This window comes from Zalophus californianus, chromosome 10 (assembly GCF_009762305.2).
Source record: "Zalophus californianus isolate mZalCal1 chromosome 10, mZalCal1.pri.v2, whole genome shotgun sequence".
Lineage (NCBI taxonomy): Eukaryota > Metazoa > Chordata > Mammalia > Carnivora > Otariidae > Zalophus > Zalophus californianus.
The window spans coordinates 33,480,713-33,507,284 of NC_045604.1; the positions used below are offsets into that span (position 1 = coordinate 33,480,713).

The 26,572-nt window shown below is 46.1% G+C and overlaps 1 protein-coding gene across 8 annotated transcripts; it reads left to right on the plus strand.

Annotated features, from left to right (window-relative positions):
• Window positions 1-799: 799 nt before the first annotated feature.
• Window positions 800-25,028, plus strand: PFKFB2 (6-phosphofructo-2-kinase/fructose-2,6-biphosphatase 2). 8 transcript variants are annotated; one of them, XM_027610458.2, is made up of 16 exons: window positions 800-989; window positions 2,170-2,274; window positions 7,814-7,939; window positions 8,439-8,535; window positions 8,961-9,027; window positions 9,157-9,231; window positions 9,592-9,648; window positions 10,553-10,677; window positions 12,728-12,935; window positions 13,380-13,526; window positions 14,267-14,371; window positions 15,125-15,254; window positions 16,071-16,133; window positions 16,567-16,631; window positions 17,269-17,466; window positions 23,731-25,028. In XM_027610458.2, exons 2-16 carry the CDS (start codon window positions 2,190-2,192, stop codon window positions 23,791-23,793), a joined length of 1,611 nt encoding a protein of 536 aa, XP_027466259.1. In that variant the 5' UTR covers window positions 800-989; window positions 2,170-2,189; the 3' UTR covers window positions 23,794-25,028. The 8 variants fall into 8 exon arrangements, 7 of the variants coding, with proteins under 7 accessions (XP_027466259.1, XP_027466262.1, XP_027466260.1 ...); XM_027610459.1 differs by lacking the exon at window positions 800-989 and adding an exon at window positions 1,019-1,148; XM_027610461.2 differs by lacking the exon at window positions 17,269-17,466 and having other exon boundaries at window positions 803-989.
• The last annotated feature ends 1,544 nt before the right edge of the window (window positions 25,029-26,572 follow it).

The following is a 26,572-nucleotide window of genomic DNA, read 5'->3' on the forward strand; positions in this document are numbered from 1 at the left end:
TACTGGTGCAGATAAGGCAACCATAACATACACACTGGGAGTTGTAAAAAACTTCAAAAAGGAGATACTAGTTGAGCTGTTTTAAAGGATGAATTTAATCCCCAGGTGAAGGAGGAATAAAGACATCTCTGAATTTATCTCTTTTCCAAGAAATCCACATTCCTTGTTCTTTTTACATCCTGGATCTGAAGAAGCACGCCTGCGTGGAGTGGGTTTATGAACAGCATCAAGCATCATCAGAAGGGCCTGGGGGCAACTGTGAAAAGTTCGCTCGAAATATGCAAACTCACCTCTACTATATAAAAGCCTCTCTCTACCTCTAAGTTATATGGAAGCTTTGCCTCTTTTGCCCCCTTTTGTGACCCGATTTTTTGCTGAAGCAATTTTCCTTTTCTGGTTTTTCAAGGAGACCAGAACAGATGGTATAGCGTAGGAGGTAGAGGGAGAATAAAGGCAACAATTAGAAGACCACTGGAGTATGTGGATGTGTCCAGGGAAGTTCCCAGTTCAGCAGTAAGAGTAGTTGATTTTCTTACGTTACAGTGTCTGGACAATGGGAAGGAGATGCAAACACCCTAAGGTGTAATCAGCTCAAGTACGGTGGTATCTTACTTTAGCAAAGCACCACCTTCTAAAGTTTACGTTCCAATTTATGGATCTAACGAGGTCCCTCTGGGATTCAGGCAGGAAAGCGTTAACCTCCACAACGTTTTCCCGTCACGAAAATGTCACATCCCCTCAAGACGTCGGTTCCGTCCACTCTCGCGAGAGTATGGAAAAACCGTCATGCATTTCATTAACCCCGCCCCCAGCCCGATGAGTTGCCTAGCAACGATGCAACCAACCTCCACAGTGCGAGGAAACTTGGGAGCTTGCGATCTTTCGGCTTCACAGTTTCTTCCACCTTCGGGAGTCAGCGTCAGCGATTCCGATTTGAGCCCCGCCCCAGGGAGCCTGCGGGCGCTGGATTGGCCGATGATTCTCAACAGGTGAGGACCGACGCCCGTGTGGCGGAGCCTGACGGGGGCACGTGATTTGCCGGCTACTGGTGTGCGGGGCCCGGGCCACAGTGTGTCAGCTCCCGTCCGCAGCCTAACGGGACAAGTACCGGGGCCACTGCCGGGAGGGAGCTTAGGAGGGATCATAGGGTGAGCGGTGGCTGTACGACGCCTCGAAAGGCCGGGGCGGGCGGGAGAGGGCGGGGAGCTGCGTGCACCGGGATGAGGTGAGGGATGGTGATGCCGTGCCGTTTTCGGGGAAGTGCCGGCATTGCTGGGAGTGCAGACGTTCTGGGACCGGGAGCGGCGGCTGGTGCTTGGGTTGGAGGATTTGTGTGGTCAGTGGAAGAACAGTGCAAGGTCCTTGAAGCAGTAGGACCTTCGGTCCTCACGAGCCCCTTGTCTGGGTGTGGGGCGTGAGCGCGAGGGTATCCCACCCCGGTTCGAGTCAGGACTTCTTATTAAGCAGGTGACCTTGGGGAAGTCATTTACTACCTCTTTGGCCCCATTACCCTTATAGACTGTGAACCAAGGGAGGGGTGGGAAGAGGGTGCAGAGCAAGGGCGTGAGAATGGGAACACCAGAGGAGAAATGGTGACGCGCTAGGGTCGTCACGAAGTCCAGTTACAGTTTTTCCTTCAGGGAACATGTTTGAGATTTCCCCCACTTCTCCCATTTTTGTCAGGAATAGATCCTGCCATTGGACTGCAATGACTGTATGATAAATGAACTCGATCTATTTGCAACCCATCTCACCCCCGACTTCTGCCATTACTCTCCCCAGTTTTTTAAACTAAAGTCTGAGGTCAGGAAGGAACTTGGATAAGCCACCTAATTTTATTAAACTTAGTTTTTCAACCTGTAAATTGGGGGAAAGTAGCAGTGGTGGCAGAATATGCCTTATGGAAGGATTATTGGAAGGATTGAAGGAGCTAATTTATGTGAATGTAACTCCTAAGTCAGCATTAAAAAGGCAAGATTCTAGTACAACTGAGTCTGTAGATGAGGAAACGGCTAGGGAGGACTTATCGAAGAGCATGTAGCTATTAACCCAGAGCAAGAGGGCTGGACTGGACTCGGCCCAGGATTCTTTCACTTCTATTACACCCGTCCTCTTCCCTGGGTGTTTTGAGGTGTGTCTCCTTCCTTACATTCGTTTTGTCCCTTTCAGACATTTCCCGAGGAACTGCCATGTCTGGGAATACTGCATCTTCATCAGAACAGAACAGCTATGAAACCAAAGCCTCCAATCTTCGAATGTCAGAGAAGAAATGTTGTGAGTCTGGGGAAAGAGGAGGGGCTGCTCCCTCCCAGACTTTTATCTTGGGAATATAGTTGTAATCCTAGACTTTTGATGCTTGTTGGGAGTGAGAGAGAATTCTTTGACATGGGAATTTAAAACCAAGTCTACAAGGGGAATTTCTTGTGTGAAACAAGTAGGCCCAGTGAAGTGTCTATCACTGGGGCCAGACTGCTGGTATATCCCCACATTTTCTTACTGCTTTCTTTGACTGTCTCGTGGAGGGATCTGCACATTCGATTGATGTTGAAAGTTACACACTCAGTGATTAAGGCAGAGTGGCAGGTGCAGGGATTACTTAGGGCTGATACTGTTAACAGTTTCCCTTCATTTTTTGGGCTACGTTTTGTGAAGGTGCTGCTCACTGCAGAAATTGCAGTAAGAGCCAGTAGTAGTTCATTTCAGCAGGCCTGAGGGGGAGTCAGGTCTGACATCTGACCTCTCACTCTCACTTGGGCACCCTGCTTTTCCACAGGGTTAGCCTTTGCACTTTGCAAGCTATTTTTCCTATAGGTTCATTCCTGTGGGGACAGGTTTCACCGGAGCGTTTCCATGCCAGTTCTTTAGACAGAGATAGCAGGTGGGTTTGCCGAGAAATGAAGCATCATTTCTCCTCCCCTTGCATTTGCATTCCTAACCCTCATTGTAGCCTGTATGGGCAAAAAGTTCTGGGCAACTGGCCCTTACAATTTGGGGGGAACCTCAAGGAATGCTGACCCTTGCCCTTGCTTCCAGATGCACCTTTCCTCTGGAACCCTGTCAGTCAGTTCTCACTTCCGTGGTCATGTATATAGCAGGTGGAAACAGCCAACCAGCATGAGACCTGGAATCATGTCCTTTTCAAAGCTTTCCCCAGAGTCTCGACCTTGATGTTGTGTACTTGTCAGTCTCATGATTAATGATGATAATCTCTTTTTATCTAGCACTGATGAAGCTTGCTGAGCTTTGCACTGCAACAGAGGCAGCTTTTTGTATGTGATACTGGGGTTGGCAGACCTGTATGATTAGGGTCTCCTTCCTCTGCCAGGGTAGGAAGCCAGGTACCGAGGGCAAGTACCCCATGGGAGATAACTAGTATAGCGCGATGTTTGAGTGCAGCCCTTGGAGTCAGACTGCCCGGGTTTGAATCCTGGTTTTACTCCTTCCTACCTGTGTGCCCTTGAATAAGTTGCTTATCCTCTCTGTGCCTTAGTTTGCTTATTTATAAAATGGGGATACTGATATTATCTTCCCCTAGAGAGATGTGAGAATTAAATGAGTAAATATAGGAAAACACTTAGAAGAGTGTTTATAGAGCTAAAGCGTATTATTATTATTATTTTTTTTTGCTGGTGACTTTTCATTGCACATAAATTGAATTATACTGTAAATGGCTGTGCTGGGAGCTCACTATGTATAAGAGCCCTATGAAGAATTAGGTTTTCAGTAAAGAATGTTTTCTCCTCTTGCTTGACAATATCATAGCCCAGATTTGGGAGCACTAAAGAGAGGTGCATTTGTGTTATTGGGACATTTGATCCAGAAGAGTACAGAGAGTAGGTGGCGACATGGGCTGCACAGTGCCCGGCGTCAGCTGTATTCTCCACAGAAACCTGCTCCGTGCCATTCAAACTCTTCTGCAGTTTTTCTGCGTTGAGGGCTCTCGATAGTCAAAGAGGCAGTAATCCCAGGTCTCCTTTCTATCCTCTAGACTCTAATTCCTGCTCTGCGCTCTGATTTCTCCTCTCCAAGCTCCACCCTCTTCTCCCCAACTGGGAGCATCTGGGGGGTGGAGGGAGAGGTTGTCCTGACTCCACCATCATTCATTTACCCCCTTCTCTTCTTCCCTCATGGGTTGGACTGGGAGACTCCTGCAGCCATAGTCAAAGGAGAAATACAGTCATGAAAATACATGTTTGTTTATTTACTTCTCTCCATTGCTTTCCTGTGTGTTGGAGCATGCTCCCCTGGCTGCTTAGTGCTCACACCCAGCAGTTGCTTTATTAATAGCTCAGCCGTTATCCCCTTGCTGCCAATTACACCTGTGTTGGCTGGCTTCACCCTGGGAAGTGCCTGAGCTGGAGGACTGGAGAAGGACTTCAGGGAGCCAAAACCTCCAAAGGAGCATTACTGGAACTTCAGCTGCTCCACGGATGGGGGTGATGGGCGGTTGCTGGCTGAGGTGCCTGTAAGGTGCTCAGATGACTGGTTTCAGGGCATCTTAAAGGCACCTCAGGAATTAGGCAGGTGGGGACAGCAGTGAGTGTGTATGTGCTTTTCTTTGTTTCTTTTCTTCTTTGAGATTTTGAGTAGGTCTGAAACAGACAAGTTCCCATGTGTACCTTTCTCCAGTGACAAAAGCAGTATGTGTTCATGAAAAATTCAAACAAAACAGAGAGAAAGTGAAAAGTAAAAAACTCTCACAATTTCTCCTGTTAAGTTTGATTCTTCCCGACATCTTCTGGTGTATTCTGTTAATGAAAATAGGTTCATACTGTATTCTATTCTGCTATTTTCCTCTTTTTTTTTTTTTAACTTACTATATTGTGGAGGGGTTTGTGTGTGTGTGTCTGTAAATCCAGATTTACCTCTTTCTGCATAGTATTGCATTCTAGGGATATGCCAGCCTCTCCCTGGTGGACATTTGCCCTGTTTTTGGTTTTCCACCATCACAAACAATGCTGCAGGAGCATCCTTGCCCATATACCTTAGCATGTGTGTGCTAGCAATTTTTCCCACAGAAGTAATAGGAGGAAAGACACATTTGAAATGTTGATCAGCATTACTAATTTATTCTTCTAAATAGTTCTGTATTGCTAGCTATTTTTAATATTTCAAAGGGCATGGATGGAAGTTCTGTATTGTTAGCTATTTTTAATATTTCAAAGGGCTGCGCTGATTCATTAAAACGTTAACTTTCTCAGTGTTTAGCCGCAGAACTTGGATATCTCATGCCTATCAAATAGCAGGAGATAATTAGCAGTTTTATGACTTCTCAAGAATGAAAAAAATAACAAATGAAACACATTTTAATAGGTTGCATATTTTAAAAATATTGGGCCTATTTAGAACAAATAGTGGAAGAAGGCCTTGTTCATGAAAAGGCTGGGAACCACTGACCTACTAGACTACCTTTCAGGATTAGATTAGAAAATTTAGTCATGCTTACCACATGGCTCCCTTGGCCAGGTGCTGACAGCAGCTGGTGGCTGGGACTGATGGGGCTGTCATGAAACCAGGAGTCCGGTCAAAGCCCTGACCTTGACTTTCTACTGTGGAATTGTGGGCCAAGCTTTTTACTTCCCTGGGTTTGAGTGTTTCTGTTTGTAGTAGGGAAGTTATCAAACCTTCAGTTCCTGTAAGTATGTTCATGAGGGAGAATAAGTTTAAAATGGAGAAAGTGAGTTAAACCTTGTTTAAAGAAGGTAGGAGAGAATTTCAGGATTAAAACAGCTTTCCATTATAAACCAAGGGGTATGTTACATTGTCTCTGAAATTAACCAGCTTGAACTATCTACTATTCAAATTAAGGTGCTAGTGGTTTTGTTTTGTAACAGGCAGGACAGAATGTTCCCAATTATGTCAACGTGGCAGTTTGAAATAGGAAGTGTGTTTTAGTTTTGTATTCTGGCAAATGAGAAGCCCAGAGGTGGGAGGTGTGGAGCCTTGAACCCTTAGAGATCCCTGTTTGTTGTTGTTGTTGTTGTTGTTGTTTTGCTCTTAGTGTTCTCTGCCCGGTTAGGTAAACAAGTAGCAGCTGGTCCCCTGTTCAACTTTAGAGCAGCTCCCAAGCTTTAGTTCATTTTTAGCTTTAGGGAGGGGAAGCGCCTAATGGGCTGGAAGTTGTGGACAAAGCAGGCCCAGAAGTGCAAGTAATGAGGCAAATCATGGGGGATTGAGCAGAGCATGGTGGTGAGCTGGAGAAAGTGAAGACTCAGGAGGATTTTACTACTGAGAAGCGAGGCAGTTGTACCCAGGCAGACCTGTCAGGAGTCAGAGATCAGGGATTCACATCAGCTGAGGCTGCAGGGTGGCATTTGCCTGCCTGTGTGCTCCCTATCTGGACACAGATGAAAATCCCTTCCGTTGCTCCTTGCCTGCTTTGGAGGAGTCCCTGCCCAGGCCCAGGAATTGTCCATGTGCACGGTGGGTAAAGGACTAAAGGTCAAGTCCTCTGACCCTGAGTCTGGGCATCCACTCCCCCCTCGCCACTTGGGGCCACTCTGGTTTGTGGGTACTTCTTACCCAACACCCCTAGGAAACTCTCTTCCTTCTGAGGTCTGTCTTCTACCCAGGCCCTTCTGCCCACTTCTCCAGTGAAAGCTGTTGAGAATGACTTTACTGTGCAACCACCTAAGTTTTACCCAGTTGTTTCTCAGCCTTACAGTCCACCCTGTCCCAGCACAGAGAAGCAGCAGTACCCGGCAGGGCACCTTCCAGAAGGCAGTGCCAGGAAGTGGAAAGCAAGACGATTCTTTCCCTTTCTCATCCCTGGGTGGGGCCTCCCCTCACAAGAGTCCGGAGTCGTCCTGCCGGACCTCGGTTGGTCCGGGCCCCAGGGAAGGGGCGGGCAGCAGTGGAGGCCCCTCTCCCACCACTCGTCTGTGGCAGGATGGGCAGGGAGGAGCCCAGCCCTGTGAGCAGGCTGCGGAGGAAGCACAAGCTCTGGATTCTAGTGCTAGCTCTTCCATGACCCATCCTGCATCCTTAGGCGAGTCACCTGACCTTTGACCATCTAGTTTTCCCCACCTGTCCACTGAGCCCTATCTCTGTACATGAGGATTCCTGAACTAAGTTTCCTCAGGAACGATAGACCAGTGACTGTTCTTGCTTCTGGATTTCTTGCTTTTACGCAGCTGTTGAGGCCAGCTGGCCACGCTGCCCTTGCAGGCTAGCTTTACCATGAAGCTTCCTGAGGAGTCTTGTCAGAACTTGCGTCAAGTAGGCTTTGCCACAGTCTAAATCTCACTGTGGTTTAGAAATTCGGGCTTAAGCTTGTGTCCTGAGCACAAAAGCCAAAACAGTTTGAGACCAGGTCTTTTTACAGTGGGCAGGCTAGTTCTTGCTCATGGCTTTGAAGGGATAGATGGGGGATCCTCAGAATAGAAACTCTGTTGGACTTTTTGTAGGAGCCAGGCCGGCTCATCCCTGGGGAATCTCCAGGCACAAGGCGTGCCTCCACAGCTGTATCATTCTTGTGTTATTAGACATTCTTTTGTTAAGGAAGGTGCCATGGTTCTCATCTTTCTAATCCTTGCCACTTTTGTCTCCCTTTCCATCTAAGGTACCTCTGTGGAGACTTTGCACATGTGGGGAAGATATGTCTTGACTTGGGTACTTCTTGGAAATTTACATGACCTTTTAGTGCTTTTTCAGGAGCTTGGCCTGATAGCACCTCTGTTTGCCATCCCAGTCTTCCCCTGGCTTGGCGGAGGTGTGTAAAAATTAAATGAGGTTATGGCTATGAAGTATCTAGCCCAGTGCACGAACCTTCTGCAGCCCCTAGTCGCTCAGTTCTGTTCTCTTTCCCCTCTAGCGTGGGCATCTTACATGACCAACTCCCCAACTCTCATCGTTATGATTGGCTTGCCAGCCCGGGGCAAAACCTATGTGTCCAAGAAACTTACGCGCTACCTCAACTGGATTGGGGTGCCCACCAAAGGTAGGTGCAGGTCATTTATTCCTTGGGAAGGGAAATGATTAGTTCTTGGGCCTCCCAAGCCTCTGGAGATCTGTTCTCCTTGGCATCAAGATTACAGGCTGCTCCTGGCAGAAATAGTGGTTGATTCCTGATTTACTAGATTTATTCCCTGTTTACAGACATGTTTCCTCTTGGCCTGCGTGGATTGGCCTAGATTTAAGGGCATGCCTTTGATGGTATAGGGCTTTACCTCCATATAGATCATCTTGTCTAATCCTAGCAGTACTCCTGTGAAATTGCCAAAGTGGCTGAGGAAATTGAAACTCAGACAGTTTAAGGCTTGTTCAAGGACTAATACGTCTGAACTTGAATCTAACTTGACTCTAAATCTGGTATTGTTCCCAACATACCATGGTGCTTTCTTTCATTTCCTTGGCAACTCTGACATTAGACCAAGAAGTCCCCTTTGGTGGGGCCATTGTATCGTTTCACTGCTGAGGGCTGTTGGTGTCATCTGCAGTGTTTAATCTTGGGGTATATCGGCGTGAAGCAGTCAAGTCCTATAAGTCCTACGACTTCTTCCGGCACGACAATGAGGAGGCCATGAAGATCCGCAAGTGAGTCTTCTTAGGCCTGACCTCCCAGTGAGCTCCTTCTCTGCCATCACAAGACTGGGCGTGGCAGGGCTCGGTTTTCCTGTCAGTAAATATCCTTTGGGGATTTTAACTGGAGATTTTTTGGTAGACAGGTCACGTTGGGCTTGGGTAGGTAGCAGAACAGGCTCAGGGAGAAGCATGTGTGTTTGTAGGGTAAATCTGTAGAGTGAGACTTTATATGCATGGGGCAGGGGAATGGGAAAAATACAGGATAGTCTAAAAACCTCAGTGGGGAAGCTGAAAAGTCCAGTTAGGGGAAAATTTTGACTGGGAAAACTAAGTGGGAAGGGATGTGACTCCTCTAGCAACCCAGTTGTTCGTGTCTCTGGCTGTACCTGAGCTTGGTCTGGCACTGCTCTCCCTGATGTCCTCCGTTCTCGCGGCAGACAGTGTGCTCTGGTGGCGCTGGAAGATGTGAAGGCATACCTTACTGAGGAGAGCGGGCAGATCGCGGTAAGCCTTCCCTGCCTCTTCCCCATCTTGATAGCCCCCCGAGAGACTGCACGGCCTCGCCAGGAGTCTGCCTCGGTGGGATTCCAGTTCTCCTTGCCCACTTGTCTACTTTGCGGCCTCTCTCCCCAGGTGTTTGATGCCACCAATACGACTAGGGAGAGGAGGGACATGATTTTGAACTTTGCCAAGGAGAATTCCTTCAAGGTAGGGTTTGGCTCCCTGCTGGAGGAGAGGGGTGAGTGGCGGTGGGAAGTCCAGAGGGACGTGAGGATCTCTTTGACTCCGGTGGGTGAGGAGGACAGGGTTGGCTCTCCGCTTTTCTTTTCTTCGGAAATACCCCCAGTCCTTGAGTGTTTTCTTTCAGGTCCTTTCTTAGCCTGTATGTCTGAGGCCCTGGTGATGTGGTAGGAGCTATTTTTAAATGAAGAGGCCTTGAAGGCCACTTTCGTGAAAAAAAATCCCCGGGGGGTGTGGTGGCTGTGGCGGGGCGGTGTGAGCACAGGCTGTTAATGAACAGCCTGGGCACTTTTGACTCATTTATCACTGCCTTCCCTCCCTGGCCAGGTATTCTTTGTGGAATCTGTCTGTGATGATCCTGATGTCATTGCTGCCAACATCCTGGTGGGTGACACCCCTGCGTACCACCACCTCCCTGTCCATTCTGCCTTGTGTTATGTGTGTGTTGGTAGGTAAGGGGGGAGAGTCAACTGGGCAATGAAAGAAAGAAATAGACACGTTTAACAATGCAGGGTGATCTTTTTGATTTGACAGAGCACCATTTTAGACTTACACATTCTTCCCGTAGGAGAAGAAACCGAGACTCTGAGGAATAAAGTAAGAATGAGCTGTTGAATGGAAGCCAAGACTTAGACCGTAGGAGTTTTGGCCCTGTGTTCTGGGTATCAGCTGGATGCTGAGACCTAGGGATGTCCTCAGAGTAGATCAGCCTCTTCACTATCTGTCAGGGCCACCACGTAGGAAGGTCATCTGCCCACTCACTGTCTAACATTCAGGTCAGTGCTCTGTGCACTGTCTCATGCCCTGGATGGTCACAGTATAAACCAATGCACATTTGATGGGTTGTACTGTGCCGTGTGGACATGGTATCATGGTAGTGCTCTCCTAGCAGTGTGGGAACTTGGAAACAACTAAGAAGAGGTATCTGGTCCAAGTCAGGCATGCGTCAGATCAAGCACCCTATTCTGAGTGGTCGTACGGAGAAACTGAAGCCCATTCTGTGTTCCCAGAAGGGCACATAAAGGGATTGGGGCCCAGGAGCAGTTTGAGCTGTGTGACTGCCTCAGTCCTTCAGCCAAGGGCAGGCACATGACTCCACAGTTGTCTTTCCTTTCTTGGTTGCCAGGGTCACAGGACAGGGAGGGGGTGCTCAGTGAATGGGGATTGCCAGTGCTCCAGTGAAAGAGCCCTTCTGTGGACTTCCTTCTCTTTATTTAGCATTGGCTGTTTGTAGGAGGGCTGTTAAGGACACACCTCTGACCAGGCCCTACTCTCCCTATGATTCCAGGAGGTAAAGGTGTCGAGCCCTGACTACCCTGAAAGAAACAGGGAGAATGTGATGGAGGACTTCCTGAAGAGAATTGAGTGCTACAAAGTCACCTATCGACCCCTTGACCCAGACAACTATGACAAGTAAGGTTTAAGGCCATGGTTTGAAGGGCCTGAGGCAGGGGTCTCATTTGAGAAAAGAGCCTTTCTCCCTCTGTCCTCAAACTTTCTTCTGACCATCCAGACCTATAATGTTTACATCATTCCAAAGAAACAAGGTATGGATTTGTGGCTTCTCTGTAGGTTGCATCTTACACTTGAACAGTGAAGTGTTTTTTATCATCAGTTCTTCCTCTCTGTTCTCTAAAACAAGGTTTCTCAGTCTCCGCATTGCTGACTAATTCTTTATTACAGCAGTAGGGGCTGCCCTGTGCACTGTGGGATGTTTAGCAGCATCCCTGGCCTCCACTCACTAGATACCAGTAATACTCCCAACCTACGACATACCAAAATGTTTTCAGACATTGCCAGGTGTCCCTGGGGAGCAAAATCAAGTAGTTCTGATCTAAGGTGTTGTAGAACACCCCTCAGAGATGTGTCATCATCAGCTTTTGATGAATTTTTGAAGTTTATTGTGTGTATGTATCTATTCTGTAACACACATGTATTAGTATATAAGTTTACGTATATTACACACAAAAGAGTAACATAATATAGAAATATGTTTACATAGAACATATGTACATGTACAGATACATATAATGTATATATGATGTTATGTATATAAATACATATGATACAAATACATATCAGTAAAAATGTGTAACAAATATATAAATGTGTATATATATATATATATACACATACGTGTGTGTGTGTGTGTGTGTGTGTATGTGTGTACATATATATATATAAAGCATGTAAAATCCTTAAGAACATGGCTGGCTCATCAAAAATGTCTGATTGAGTGCTAGCCATTATTACTGTGGTAGTGTCTACTAGCAATATGGTATGCAATAGGGCTTAACTTGATGTGCACAAGGTATAAGAGCCTTGTCCAGAGGGAGTAAAAATTCCAGGCCTTTTGGAAAGATTCATGCACAATGTATTTTATCCGTTTTTTCTTTCTTTTTCAAAAACTAATGATGTACTATATGTTGGCTAACTGAACATAAAGAAAAAAAAAGAGCCATAGTAAAATGTGAAGTCCATGTTGAAGAAAGATGTGTACACACAGAAACCTGGGGAATGTGGCCATACAGTTAACGGCTGTGTTTGAATAAGATATGGCCCCGCGGCCAAGCAGATGGCAAGATAAGTCCGTGTAGCTCACTATTCCATTGTGTTAGTGGTCTGTTTAATGTTTTGAGTCTTGAAGTTCCTTCAAGTAGATTGCCCAGAATGTTAGTATTTGGAGGTGTTCCTTAATATAGAGGTTGAAAACCACTGTTCTAGAAATGGTGTAATAGTATATTCTACATAGAAGTCCTATATAGAAAAACATTCTAGAACAGTGTGTGTATGTGTGTGTGTGTGTGTGTGTTTATAGATAGTATTTCTGATGGTAGGGTTTGGGTGATTTTTATTTGCATCATTCTACCTTTTTTTGAAAATTTTTTGGAGTGAGTATTTATCATTTTTTTTAATTTAAATTCCAGTTAGCATTTATCATTTTTACAATGAGAAGAATTCTCTGATGAGGCAACCGCTGCAGAAGTACCTCTGAGAGAGGCTTGATTAGGTAGATGCGGGGGACGTGGAGAGATCTCTAAGATTCTGCTGCCTGCTGCCCGCCCTGTGGGCCATGCCATCCCCTGGCCAGGTCTTGACCGCCTCAGATGGGGGTTGTGCTTCTCACCAAACTTCAGGGTTAGCAAAATTGTCAGGTCACCTAGTCTAACCCTTGAGGGAAAGCCTGGATTCTTCGTATCCTACTTATCTAAACTACATGGCACAGTATAGGCACTTGAAGAAATGGTAGACTGGCCAGAAGTTCAGGACATCTTACTTCATCTTGGGTCTGAGGTGTAATCCGTCTCTTACCAGTTGCTTCCTTAAAATGTGGGTTGGCGTTGACGGGAGACGAGGAAGGGGCTGCCTCAAACCTGCAAGTAATTATGGGAATCCTCCCCTTCCCGCTGTTATCCTCAGATTTTCATTCCCAGGGATTCTCTTTTCTCCTGCTCTGTCCCAGGGATCTTTCTTTCATCAAGGTGATAAATGTGGGCCAGCGATTTTTAGTGAACAGAGTCCAGGACTACATCCAGAGCAAGATAGTCTACTACCTCATGAATATCCACGTGCAGCCTCGCACCATTTACCTTTGCCGGCATGGAGAGAGCGAATTCAACCTCTTGGGGAAGATTGGGGGTGACTCTGGCCTCTCGGTGCGGGGAAAACAGGTGAGGCATTCAGCAGCCGGCTGGATTTCCCAGGCTTAGAATTGGAGGAAAGGCATGGTGGAGGTCATCTCTCTTATCCCCTTACTTCTTCCTAAATCCCATTGGGGCTGAGGCTGTGGTTTCAGAAAATCAAGCAAATGTGGAAGACCTCTTCTTGTCCACTGATTCTGGCTGTGTTGTAATGTGGTAACTTGGAACCACTTCTGTTAATTCAACCGTCAGGTATTTATTGGGCATGACTTGTGTGCTGAGCACAGTACAGGATGCTCCAGTGGAAGTTCATTTCCTCTTGGGTTTATCATAACTGTGTAGCACCTTTTGGATTTTGACCATGGTCCTACACATTGCCCTTTATAGGCCAAGTTAGCAGTTGTGTGTGTGTGTGTCTGTATGCGCGTGTGTGCGCATGTTTCGCTCCTTTAAAATTTTTATCTCCAACCCCAGTTTGCCCAGGCTCTAAGGAAGTTTCTGGAGGAACAGGAGATAGCAGACCTCAAAGTGTGGACGAGCCAGCTAAAGAGGACTATCCAGACTGCTGAATCCCTGGGTGTGACCTATGAGCAGTGGAAGATTCTGAATGAGATCGATGCTGTGAGTAGGAATTCTGATGGCTGCAAAGCCAATAAGAGTCTCTTATTCAGGCAAGAGCTCTCAAGTCACAATATGGGCAGTTTTATCTAGAAAAGTAGAACTACCAGGTAGTAGTAGTAGGGGAGGAAGAGGGAACAATTGCACCCTAGTCAGGGCTTCCTGCCTGTTTGAGCACCTGTGCCAGTCACGGGCCTAGACCAATCTGTGACCTAGCCCCTCTGGCATCTGGGGAGAGCACGGCTCCATTTTGTTCCTTTGTGTATTTTTCTGCCAGGGAAAAGAAATAACTAACAACTCCCTTCTTTAATTTCTGCTTAGATCACTTGGTCCTTTCCAAATTTTTTTCTTGGCTTTCTCTGTCCTTGAGCACAAAAGCAGACATTTCTTTTTCTTTTCTTCCTCTGTACCTTTTTATGCCTTCTGCAAGAATTCTCCGGTCCCTTCAGTTTCTCCTCCCCTGCTTCCTGTTCCCTTTATCCTGTTGACTTTTCTTGGACCTTTAACTTCTCTGAAGTAGTCGGAGCAAGTAGTCGGAGCAAGCTGAGAAGGCACATCCTCTGCGCAGTGGCCCTCCCCCTGCCAGTCCCAGCCGCCCGGGCGGGTGGGTGGCAGTACAGGCCAGGACCCAGCACAGTGCCTGGCACATAGTAAGAAGCCAGGATTCCTTAGTACCGCCCCCCTTGTTTGGGGGGAGCCGCATGGGGTGGCCTCCCTCCTGCAGCCGGTGTGGCTCCCTGCAGGGCGTGTGTGAGGAGATGACCTATGCGCAGATTGAGAAGCAGTACCCGGATGAGTTCGCACTTCGAGATCAAGAGAAATACTTGTATCGGTACCCTGGTGGGGAGGTGAGATTTCCCCTCACGTGGTGTGACTGTCCAGCCCTCCGTTGGGGGTTTAGCTTTAATTAGGGGGAAGGAGTGAATGGGATGTGGAAGGTCTAGAAAGGGTAGTCAAGGCATCATGTAGTTTTGTCCTCCAACTTTGGGTCATAGTGTGTTTAATTCAGCTTAGACCATCGAACATCTCATTAAGATCTCCAGGGAAAAGGGTGACAGGATGTCTTGTGTGTTGATTAATTGTAGAATCAGCATTTTCTTTTTTACTTCTTTTTTTCGTTCCACTCCCTCAGTCCCACCCTGACCCAAGCAGGTATAGGCCCCGAGTCAATATATGGGGTATGAATGATTTCCCTGTCATCTCGCATGTTTGAGGCTGTTCGCTGGCCCGAGGGGCTTCGTAGTCTAGAGCCCTGGGAGGCCCAGGGAACTAAAACCAACGGCGGAGGTCCAGGAAAGCCCTCAGAGCCTCACGTGCTGTCTGTTTGTCTGTGGGAAGGAAAAAAGACCCAGGCTGAATTCACATTTCCTCTTTTTGACCTGTAGTTTTCTTGATCTGAATGTTGCTCTTGAAAGGTCTGAGGCTTCTCAAGAGATCACAGGGCTGGGGGTAGTTAGCAGGTGACATGAAGTCGCTGAACCTCCAGGAGGAAAGCCAGCTGGGGAAGAAGGAGAAGTGGCCTCCTGACTCTGGAGCCAGCCACCGACTTGGCTGCTAGCCTGTGCCTGGCCTCCCACCAGTCTGCCTCACTTCCCCCACAGTCATACCAGGACCTTGTGCAGCGGCTGGAGCCCGTCATCATGGAGCTGGAGCGGCAGGGCAACGTCCTCGTCATCTCCCACCAGGCTGTCATGCGCTGCCTGCTGGCCTACTTCTTGGATAAGGGTGCAGGTGACATTTGAGGGAAGGGCCAGCGGACACATTCATGGCGAGGGGGTTGGACTCAGGGTGGCGCCAGGATCCCAGGCAACAGAACCTGCCCCTCTTCCACTCAAACTGGAGTGCATTCTTCCGACAGCAGTGTGGGGCTCCCAGCAGCCACTGGGCCAGCTACTCGCTGAAGTTGCTCCTCTGGTACCAAAGCCCCCATTGGAGAGTGGCCACTGCTGGAGCTCCTTAATCCTGCTTGGCTAGAGGGCCAGTGTCTAGCTGACCCTCCTGCCAGAATCAGAAAAGTGGTTTTGCACATTCCCGGCCTGTTATTTGGCTACAAGGAGGGTGGTGTCTCAGAAGCATCTTCATCCTTTGGATTCATCATAGGACAGTTTCTGGGTAAAGCCGTAAGGAAGTTGCTGACTTTTCTTTCCCTCCCCCTTCCCTTTCCCCTTCTCTTTCCCCTCCTCCTCCCTCTCCCCCTCCCCTCCCCGCCCCTCCTCTCCCCTTCGTCTATCTGAGCTGCTGGGCAGCCTGCAGATTGGCCTTTGGTACACCCACGTGGGCCACAATCTTCCCTTCCACTGGGTCCTGCTCACTTCTGTTTTGCCTTCATGGAAGGATCTAAAATGGACTGCTTTCCTTCCTTAGCCTCTCAGTAGCTTGGGCAGCTTCTTTAGTGGCTGTCCCGATAATTGTCTGGGGTTTAGGGGAGGAATTGTACAACTCTGGGTCAGGGTGAAGAGAACTCATGAGCTCCTTAGATTCTCCCACTTACTTGACCTTAATGCATAGTACTAAGAGACTTCTCTCACCTGGTCTTTCTGTTTTCAGATGAGCTACCATACTTGAGGTGCCCCCTCCATACCATCTTCAAACTTACTCCTGTGGCCTACGGTAACTATGAGCTTAGCAGTGGGCAGGATGTGGGGATTGAAGAAAGTCAGGCTATTTGAATTTTCTCTGAAGTTTGTCTAGAAGTTCAACTTTATCACCCCTGTATACCAGGGAAATTCCTTTAGTGCTTTCCATTTTTAAAAGGATGTATCGGGGCGCCTGGGTGGCTCAGTCGGTTAAGTGTCTGCCTTTGGCTAAAGTCATGATCTCAGGGTCCTGGGATCGAATCCCTCTCCCTCTGCCCCTCGCCTTGATCATGCTCTGTATCTCTCTCTCTCTTTCTCTAATGCATGAATAAAATCTTATAAAAAACGGATGTGTATATTTGGGAATATATACATTCTTTTATGGTATGTTTCCCATACTGAATCTAAGGAATTTTTCTTGGAGCTTTTTTCCTGAAGGCCTTTTTCTCTTTCCTCTGTTTCCTCAGGATGTAAAGTGGAAACAATTAAACTCAACGTGGAGGCTGTGAACACTCACCGTGACAAGCCAACCGTAAGTATTTTCCCACAGATGAACATGCAGGCTCCCTGCCACCTTGAGTCTTTGAACCTTTGACATCATGAGACTCAGGTTTTGTTTATGTACAAAAGGGAAACACATCCAGAACTCATGTCCTATGTAGTCTGCTTACTTCCAAAAGGAAGAAATGTTGGAATTATTACTTTTTAAAATTAGTACCCCTTTCATGAGTCTTAACCTTGAAAGTTGGCTCCTGGAAATCCAGTTAAATATGGGAAGTGTTTGGCCGAAGTCAAATACAGATTTTTTTTTTCCCCCAGGGAGTGCTCCCTTTAGAAAGTAGGACCCAGAAGAGCCTATAAGGTGGGGTCAAGCGGTGTAGGGTTTGTTCCTAGGTCTGTCCTGATAATCTGTGTGATCTTAAATAAGCCCCTTGTTTTCGTGGGCCCTCCTTCCTCCTTTGGAGTATGATGCTCAAGGAGCTTTCTCCTTCTACAACCCTTTAGCTTCCTGGGACTAGGGCTAAGGCCATGGCCCATGTCTTATGAGAGACTATCTGCAGAGGAGCAGGACTGGAGGAAACGGTTGTGGTTACAAGCATTATTTAACCTTTATGAGTGAGCTTTTGGCTTGGCTTTCATTTGTGTGGTGTCCCTCCATTTCCAATCAGGACAACTTCCTGATTCAGAACAACTTCCCCAAGAACCAAACCCCTGTAAGGATGAGAAGGAACAGCTTTACGCCTCTGTCCAGTTCGAATACAATAAGGCGTCCAAGAAATTACAGTGTTGGGAGCCGGCCCCTCAAGCCCCTCAGCCCTCTCCGTGCCCTGGACACGCAAGAAGGGGCCGACCAGCCGAAGACCCAAGTCAGCATTCCGGTGGTGTAACCGTGTGTCCCCTCCAGGCTTGGCCTCCTGCCCTTGTCTCTAAGCACCAAGGAGTCATTTAACTTCCAGCCCCCACCCCCAGCACCCCACCATGGACTTTAACACAGAACGTGAGCTCATGTGTTTCCAGACCGATCTTAGCTGCTCTCCAGTGTGAAGCATCTCCCCACCCAGGGGCAGTTTGACCAGTGGGTGTTTTAGGACATGTCCTCAGTTGGGGTGGTCTGGAGGAGGAGGAAAAGGGATACATTCCCCTGGGTGCTTAGCATAGCTGGGTCTGAGGTTAAGCCTGCCCCATAGCCTTGGTTCTTGTCCCTGGTGTCTAAACTCCTCATGTCCTTGTGTTGGTAAAGGCGGGGGTGGGGCGGAGGGGGAGACAGAAGCCCATTTTTCCTTCACCTTTGTCTCTTCAAGGTGTGCTTTACTCACAGTCCTTACTTGCCTGCTTTGTCCCCGCCTTGCTCACCTCCCCTTTGGATTCTCTGGTGTGATGCATGGCATTGTCATTGTGTCTGTTGAGGAGGGAAGGGGTGGTTGGCCAGAGAGAAGTCTAGGCTCTATTGATGCTCTCTGCAGGGGGCCTCAGTGGATCCAGACTGGGGGAGCTTTTTTTTTCCCCTTCTCCTTTCCTCTCAAGCCAGGTCCTGAAAGGGTCAGCCCAGGCTGCAGAACATCCACAGATGCTCTGGAGCCCGCAAGTGGACATAGGGTGAGAGTTCGTGCCTCCTTTCATGAGAGCCAGTCCTAAGTCTTTGAGGCTCTGGGGGAGTTGGCTCTGAGTATGTGTGAAATATCTTGGTTGGTATTTTTCACTTCAGGAGCCAGGCATGGGTCTTTTTGGCTGTGGAATGAGGTTTAGGAGAATAGGACGTTCCCTAGGTCTTGCAGGGCTCTTCTAGGCCAGTTATGTCTTCTTTCAGTGGCTCCCAGGTTTGCCAACCACAGCAACTTTCCTGCCGAGGCCAGTGACCTCTGGAGCTGTTTAGAAGGACAGAGTTAGATTAAAGAGTCACCGCTGATACTGGAATTGCTCAAGGCAGACAGATGGCAGAGAAGAGTTCACTAGAGCTTTTTATTCTCCTGTAATTTTCAATACACTCTCCTCTTTACGTTAAAAATTTTTGCATGAGCAGTGCTTCCCCCCACTCCCCCAAATGTGGAAAGGCCTGGCCATGAATTTAATCTCCCTCACTGGTGTATTCTTTTATCTCATCTTGGTTTCCAGGAGTCTTTGGCACCTTGAGGGGTCTAGCTCTTAATTATCTGGAATTGCCTATTCACTTTTGTCATTTTATTTTCTCTAGGGTTAAACAGGAAACGTTTAGAGCAGGGGATTCTTAGCTCCTTGGTGGCCCCTCCAATCCGGTATATAAAACATGAATATATGTGCATTTTTCTGAGAGAGAAGTCAGATTTCTCATGAGATTTTTAAAAGTGATGGAATGCATCCACACCTTAAAGTTATCAGTTGTCTTTTAGAGGAAACCAGTGAGAGCAAGTGACCTATTTGCCAAGGGTCTTTTGGTTTGGTAATAGAAGACCTTTTGTCATGGTTCTCATCTAGGAGCATTCATTACAATCCTCTTTAGAATTTTTGAAACACATACATGCCCCAGTCCACATTAGGCTTAATACTAACTCAGAATCTCTGGGGTTGGGGTCTGGGCATGTCTGCGTTGAAATAACTTCCCTGAAGATTCTGATTCATATTCAGGGTTAGAGCTCCATTTCAGTTGTGGGGAGAAACACTGGAGTACTTCCTCGGATAGAGCGTCAACCTAAGAATTCTGAATTCTTTTTGGCTCTGAAAGGACGATTCTCTGGAGTTAGACGTGTGAGCAGATCACAGTATTACACTAAGTAATACACTAAGTATTACACTAAGTGACCCCCTTGAAGGCAGGCTGCTGTGTTTTAGAGCGTTACTCTGGGTTCTGGTCCCATCTTTAACCCTTTACACTGCAAGGTGTTGTGGAACAAAGCACTGTGTGAATAAGTGTCCTCTGGTAATAGCTGGGAATTTTCAGCACTCTGGATAAAGGCACAGAGATAAAACCTGTAGGATGATAAAGGTTATCATCGTAGGCAGCTGCCTTGTGACCTTGAGTCCTTTATTCTTGCATCTGAGTAGAGTAGGACATCATAGTGTTTCCAAAGGCTGCTTGCCTAGCTTCTGCTCCTCAGTGTGTCTAACCTGCTATTCCTGTTTTGCCATTACATTCTGTGTACATGGTGTCTTTGCGGGGCTTTGGGCTGGGTCGGGGGGCTGATGATGATAGGGTGCACAGAAGTGGAAGAAAAGGTCCTTGCTCTGAAGAAGGCTATTTTAGAGACAGGGTATATAGTTTATAATGAACATTTGCAAAAGAGCAACACATTGAGTCTGTAAGTGTGGACACTGAAGGGGAGTTCAGATTCCTTCTGACTTTTCTCTCATCCTGTGAGACTAAAGAGGGGTAGCAGGTGAGAGTTCTTCCCCTCCAGGTGAGAATGAGATGTGGTCTAGGTGGTGTGGGGGGCACTTTTACAAGGTGACTTCATCTAACCTTACTTGGCCGGCAGCATCCTTAGCCCAAATGATTATTCATTCAGTTTGGTTTTTTTTTCCTGCTGTGCAATAAGAATAATTCAGAGCTAACAAATGACAAGCAGGAGCATTTTGATCCAAAGACTTTGGATTTGGGTTGTGCATACTCTTAGTGAGAGGAGGATTCTCTAACACACGAGCCTTGTGTTACCCTGTTATAAACCCCGGCATGAGCCACAGGTCACCGGGATGTTCACTGTGGCCCTCAGCCTGCTCCTTATTTCTCCACTCTCCCCCATGCTAGTTTGCTTCCCCCAAAAGAGGAGCCTGAGGTGGTCTTTTTAGTGTCAGGTGGGACACAAGAAATTAAACTTCACTGTAGCAAGGCTTTCGGCATCCTTCAGTTTTTAGCGCAAGATCCCTCCAGAGAAGTTTCTGCAGAAAGAAGCCAGGAGAATACAGAATGGTAGAGAGCTCTTACTCCAAACTTTAGAGAAGTTCCACTTCCTTTCTTTTCTGTCCTTCTCTCTTCCTTTTTTACTGGAATGTGTATCGGTAGTATCTGCACATTGCTATAGTTATGTCTAGGTCATAGAGTCGACAAAGAAAGGATGGATTCCGGAGCGCCTTTTGCTGAGGCTTTTGGTTTCGTTGTGGGAGAAATAGGTGAAGGCTTTAGCATTTAATCTATTAAATTATTTAATCTAGTAAACGGAGAAAGGAAAATCCCTGTATATTTCATTTTCTTGCTTGGAAGCTGAATGATGAATTTTGTAACAGACTTGAAAGAGGAATCCGAAGCAGATTTAGAGAACTAGCTTCTCTTGTCTCGTAATCCTCACATTAGAATTTAGTTCTTATTAATCTGTATTGTCTTTGGTTTTTGTTTTGATAAGGGGATTGTTTTACATTCAGCTGCAAAGTAGAATTAGAAAATCTTAAAAACATGCATTGTGTAGGGGGTCTGCCCTATCTTATTGTCTCAGGGTTTTTTTGTTTGTTTCTCCCCCAAGAAGTTAGAATTAGGAATACACAGCGTGTCTATATTCCCAAGCTGAATGGACGAGTGTTTCCTGTGAGGTTCTGGGTGTTCCTCTTTGCAATCCACAAATGGATCTGCAGAGGCACCGGCATTCTCAAGAAACATGACATAACTTTGGAAATAAATCCCATCTTCCGGTTTTTTGTGAGTAGGAGATGTGGGTTCTGGAGAAACTCACTGGTGCTTGGGGTAGCCGAAGGACGGGGAAGAATGTCTAATGATTGAGAGAACTATATCTGGGTTATACAGTCTTAACGGACATTCCATTGTTTTTGCCAAGTTCAGAAGACATGTTGTGTTTGTTTTCAAGAAATTTGGTCAATTTACCCAGGTTTTCTAAGATGTATTTTGACTTGGTCATGTTTTAAAATATTTCAATTTAAAAAATATCTAACAATTGAGCCACAACAGGTTGTGACATTGGCAGGATGGATCTCTGACTTCCCAGAGAGGTGATACAGTCATCAGAAGTATGTCCAGGAATTTAATTTGGATGCATAGTGTCCAGAAGACTGTATCTAGTAGTATCCATATGCTTACTGACTGGCAGACCCTGATAGAATCTGTATGCTGACTGACTGACTGACTGACAGACTCCAGTAGGGTTTTATAATCTGACAGTCTGTTTTCTAATTGTCCCAGTTAGTAGTATATGCATATTACTGTGATTTTGTGTCCGTTGCATGTGTCCTACAAAGAAAGGAAGTAAACACTTTACCTTTTTTTTCAGGGGGAAGTTCTGTACCTATGATTTTTAATAGACATTTCTTTTAGAGGAGCAGTCAAAAAATCTCATCATTTGGTAGAAAACGAAGGTTGAACATCACTTTTGTATGTTATTTTGTGAACTCAGTGAAGGAAGTACCTTCTCAAAGCCTGAAATTATTACCTCTACCTGCATGCATTCCACCCACTCTCCCACTTCTAGGCAGGATTTCCCTTTTACCGTCTGCTTCTGAACCTTCTGTGTCCTCAGCTTCCCTGTCACAGGATATAGCAGCGGATAATGCTGTTGTTGCATTTGGCTCTTATTCAAATCTAATAAATAAAAATGCAAAGGAAGTTTTGCATTTAAAAATTGATCTTAAGAGTTGGCAAAGGTATGCTTTCCAGTCAGCCTTTCACTGGGGATCTAGGTAGGACCAATCTTTACCAACTCAATGTTTTTGTATCTGAACTGCTTGTGTACATTTTTTTTTATTGTGTTTAACAAAATCCGTTCGTTCTGATATGGTGACGGTTTTACTGTGGCAAAAGCAAAGGACTGATCACCAGCTGTGCCCCTGGAGGGGGTTGGAAATGGTTGAAGGGAATGGACTGAATTGGGAACTCATGTATAGAGTTATCCTGCGGATTTCCTAGGCACAGCTCTGGTGAAAAAGGAATGTGAGTCCTTACCAGCATTCTGACTTAATCTGGTGACATTGATATCAAAATATGCCACTCAGATCCACATAAGGTGTGTATAACTATATTCGAAATGTGCTTTTGTGTGTGTGTGTGTTTGTGTGTAGAATGGGTAAATAAAATTGTTGAGTAACTTGAACCTATGAGAAGGCTTCTGGGTTTTTTGTTTTATATTTTGGGTTGTGTTCTCCACCCACTCCCCCACCTTTGAAACTGTCTCCTGCTGTTCCATGACTGAGCCTCAGAGGAGCCAAAGCCAGTTGGCGGTGTGACTGGAGTCCTTGGTGTGGGCATGGCTCTCTTCCACCACCTTCTGGGAAAGATGGGAAGGACGTTATGGAAGGCACATGAACTTCCGTAGAAGTTGTGTGGACTTTTTGGCGCCTCTCCGAGAATTAAGAAAAACATACCTTTGCCCGAACTGTGCTATGACTCCCGTTAGCCACATGTAACTCATTATTGTAAAGAAAAAAATGCGGAGATTTCTTAGAATTTAGTGGGCTGTTCTTCTAAAACATGACCCGCCTTTTTCTAAAGAGCTTACAGTCAACGGAATGAAATGGCATTTGACTTCTGGGACAGGAAATACAGGTGGCACTGTGTCACTGCCTCACTCTTCAGTTCCTTGTCAGCCTCAAAAAAAGGAGCTGCAGGAGCTCCTTAGACACGCACTCGGGGCCTACTGAGTCACAATCTTTGACTTAATAGGATTACCAAGTGATTCAGATGCACATTTAATACTTGAGAAACACTGCTCTGGGGGGAAGAATTCCTCACAAAACATTCAGTCCCAGTTTATGGGAAGAAGCTGATTTCTGCTCTGACGGATTGCAGAACAGACTGGGTTAGCTACAACTGTAGAGACCCTCCTCAGAAGCCAAGTAGCCCGTGACAGCAGTGCTGTTTTGTCAGCATGGTCTTTTGGTTGATAGTAGCCTGTGTGCTCTCCTTTTACCACAGGATTTCCTGCAGCTTCTACCTCCTATCTTGGGTATATAGCTTATAGTCTAGGTCTGGAAGAAGTGCCTGGTCCAACATGGTTACAAAGGTCGGTTTCTCAGGGAAAGAAGCCCATGACTATACTGTTGGAGTTTGCTAAAGGGTAAAAGGGTGTGTGCCAGCACAACAGAGGGTCCATGCATGTGTGTGGAGGTGGGGATATGGGCGGTGGGGGAGCATTGGAAGGGGGGGAGGGGTTCTGCATTACTTTTACTTGTCTTTTGGCCGTGGTATAATTGCTTTGTCTCTCTTCCTCTCTGGCTTGTAGGCAGAGACCGGGTTGGCTGTGCACAGGCACTCTTCTTCAGCGTCCCTCACATCGCTTTGCTGATGATGTGAAGGCTGAGGCCAGACCTCTCGAAGATCTACTACAAAGCTTGGGATGGCAGCTCCACAGGGGCTCCATCAGGAAGTTAAGCTGGGATTGGACATTTGGAGCCACCAAAATGAGGCCTGGAAAAACATTACATTTCTTCCTGTCATACCTAATGGGAATATCTTACACGGGTTAACTTAACTTCCCTCTGCCTCAAAACATCTAACGGCCTGAACTGATCAGTGTGTATTGTCTCTTTGCTGGGTGTGACCCCAGTTGGCCAGTCTTGTTCTGTTTCAGCATTTAACTTCCTACTTGCAATTGTATCCCTGGCGGCCTGTTCTTTTCTGAAATGCAAATGCACCTCTTCAGATTTGTTTCCAAGTGAGAGGGCTGCATTGCAGCAAGCATGTTCTGTGCTGTAAGAGCTGGTCTCTGCGTCCATTCCAGCCGGGCAGGCTAGAGGACATATACACATATGTTAGGCGTCCCTTTTTGTCACGTTGGAAACAAGAGACAAATTCACCAGGTGAGTGGAGGGTATCTGAGAAATTCAGTCGCTGAAATGTCTCTTCTGCGGTAATGGAAGAGCAGTGTCAGCCACCTTTTCATGTAGAGAAGTTTTTCCTTGTTCCAGGCCCTGTAAGGGCAGGATCTGACTGCAAGACTCCCCAGAATGGGTCCCCGTCTTCAAAGTACCCTTTTCCTGAGTAGCTACTGTATTTCCTACCTGATGCTGTGTCCCCTCACAGTGGCAGAGGGAAATGTCGTTCTCCAGTGGTTGGGAATGAGGGCTGGAGAGAAAAGTAGGGCACCATTGACATTACCTGAAGAAGTAAAGAGGGTTCCTTGGGAATCAACTCTACCAGGGAGTTCTTGCTTCAGACCAGGTGCAGGGGCACATGACTTTCTGTGGGGTTTATCACTATGATGTGGTCTCTACGAAAGCTGTGGCTGTGCCTTCGAGAGCAGCGGGTCTTCTTATGCCTGCCTCTTAGCTGATTGTCACTGGTGGGGTCTCCTGGTCTCTTATGTATAGAACACTACGGGGGGAGGGCAAGGGAGACATGAGTCCTTGAGGGGTCCGTCATTTGGCTTCCTGTAAAGATAAGCCAGGTAATTCTCTAGATCAATGTGATTCTCTGTCGGTGTGATTTTAACATGTCACAACTCCAAAGGAGGGTATAGAAGCTCCAAAGGATAAATATCTTACAAGCAAAATTCTTTTTTTTTTTTTTTTTTGGTAAGGATAGTAAGTTTTTTAGCTTTTTAAATAATTTTTCCCTTTCATGCAGATACCCACTTGCTGGGCAAGAGGGTACGTAACAAGAAGAGTAATGAAATGCAGCTTTTCCCAAATGGTTCTTTTATACTGTGGATGATACGGGGCTCCATTACCTAAGATGTGATGAGCTGGGCTGCAGGCAGTTCAGCATCCGGCAACCAGGAGCTTATTTTATACGCACAAAGCTGCCTTCCGAAAGGCTCCTGACTCTGCTCTTAGCAGGGGATTTTCACCTGGCCGTTTGTAGCATGTGGTACTGTCATCATTTTGTTCTTGTGCTGCGGGTTTCTTTCTGCATCTAAACGCAGTGTCTTGATGATCAGATAATATTTTTATTTAGTTATTTATTCATCCATATGAGATATTTTTAAGTCCCATATTAGTGTTTGCATGTGTTTGATCAGAATGTAAGATAATTGGTGTTGTCTGGTTTTTGGTAGAAATTTAGGTAGTTTGAGATTTTAAGTGTGATGTCCATAGTATTACCTTAAATTAAATTTCCAAGGTCTAGGTATCTGTCTTCTGTAAAAGGATGATAACTATGTTAAGGCACAATGGATTTCTTTTGAGTACTTTTTTTTTCTCATTTATTTTTATTATAAGTATCAACCAAGAGGTGCATATCTCTGGAGAGAAGTTTATCTCCTGGATAAATAAAATCATGCTAAAATATGTCAGTAATATGTATTTCTTTGTAATAAGAAATATAATAAAAGTTATTTTTAATTTAAAGATGTAAGTAATTTTTGAAATCACCACAAAATAGGATAACATTTGGTGCATTATACATACCCAAAATGTTAATAATATTGTGCAAAATGTCTTTGAAACTAGCTTCTTGAAAATGATTCTCAAGTTCTTAGATCATATATATATTTCTAGCTAGTGCTTGAATTCGTGACTCCCGCCTTTATCAAGTTACATTAGCATTTCAAAATGATATCAATGGGATCATTATTGCCATATATTATTGACATTCTGGAGCTTTATTAATTTATTTAACAAATATTTAATGATCATCTATTGGTTTTCATGCAGTGAGTAAAACCAAGTCCCTGTCCTCTGTCCTTGGAAAGATCTCCAAGCACTTTTGCAGGTGTTACATTACCCGGCCATCAAACCATCATTTGTAGAAGGAAAAGCACATCTGGGATCATTCTTATTTCACAAATAGGTGAATGAACACCCTTATTAAGTGACTTACCTCAGAACAAGGTAAATGGTAAGATGTGTAACAGTGAGGGCCCAACAAACATATAACATGCTGTTTTTAAATGTAGCTGGAAACTTCATAAAGATACCAGAATTAGAATATGACTCCTCAGAGAGTGCTCCAGTGCTGGGTGATGGTCATTATTTGGCTTATTTCTGTAGCCTTAATTATTCCCTCATGTGTTCAGCCTCTCCAGGACCTTCTCTGGGGACTGTCTGTGAGGAGGCCAGCCTCGCTAGCCTGCCCTGGTCAGTGACAAGCCCACTGGCACTTCCCGTGGCAGTCCGACATTCGCC

Bases quoted from the DNA above. Each gene is read 5' to 3' on its own strand.
- PFKFB2 (XM_027610458.2), top strand. From the start codon at position 2,190: ATGTCTGGGAATACTGCATCTTCATCAGAACAGAACAGCTATGAAACC. The intron at 2,275-7,813 runs GTGAGTCTGGGG...TTTCCCCTCTAG, and splicing joins AATGTCAGAGAAGAAATGTT to CGTGGGCATCTTACATGACC. The intron at 9,649-10,552 runs GTGGGTGACACC...CTATGATTCCAG, and splicing joins TCATTGCTGCCAACATCCTG to GAGGTAAAGGTGTCGAGCCC.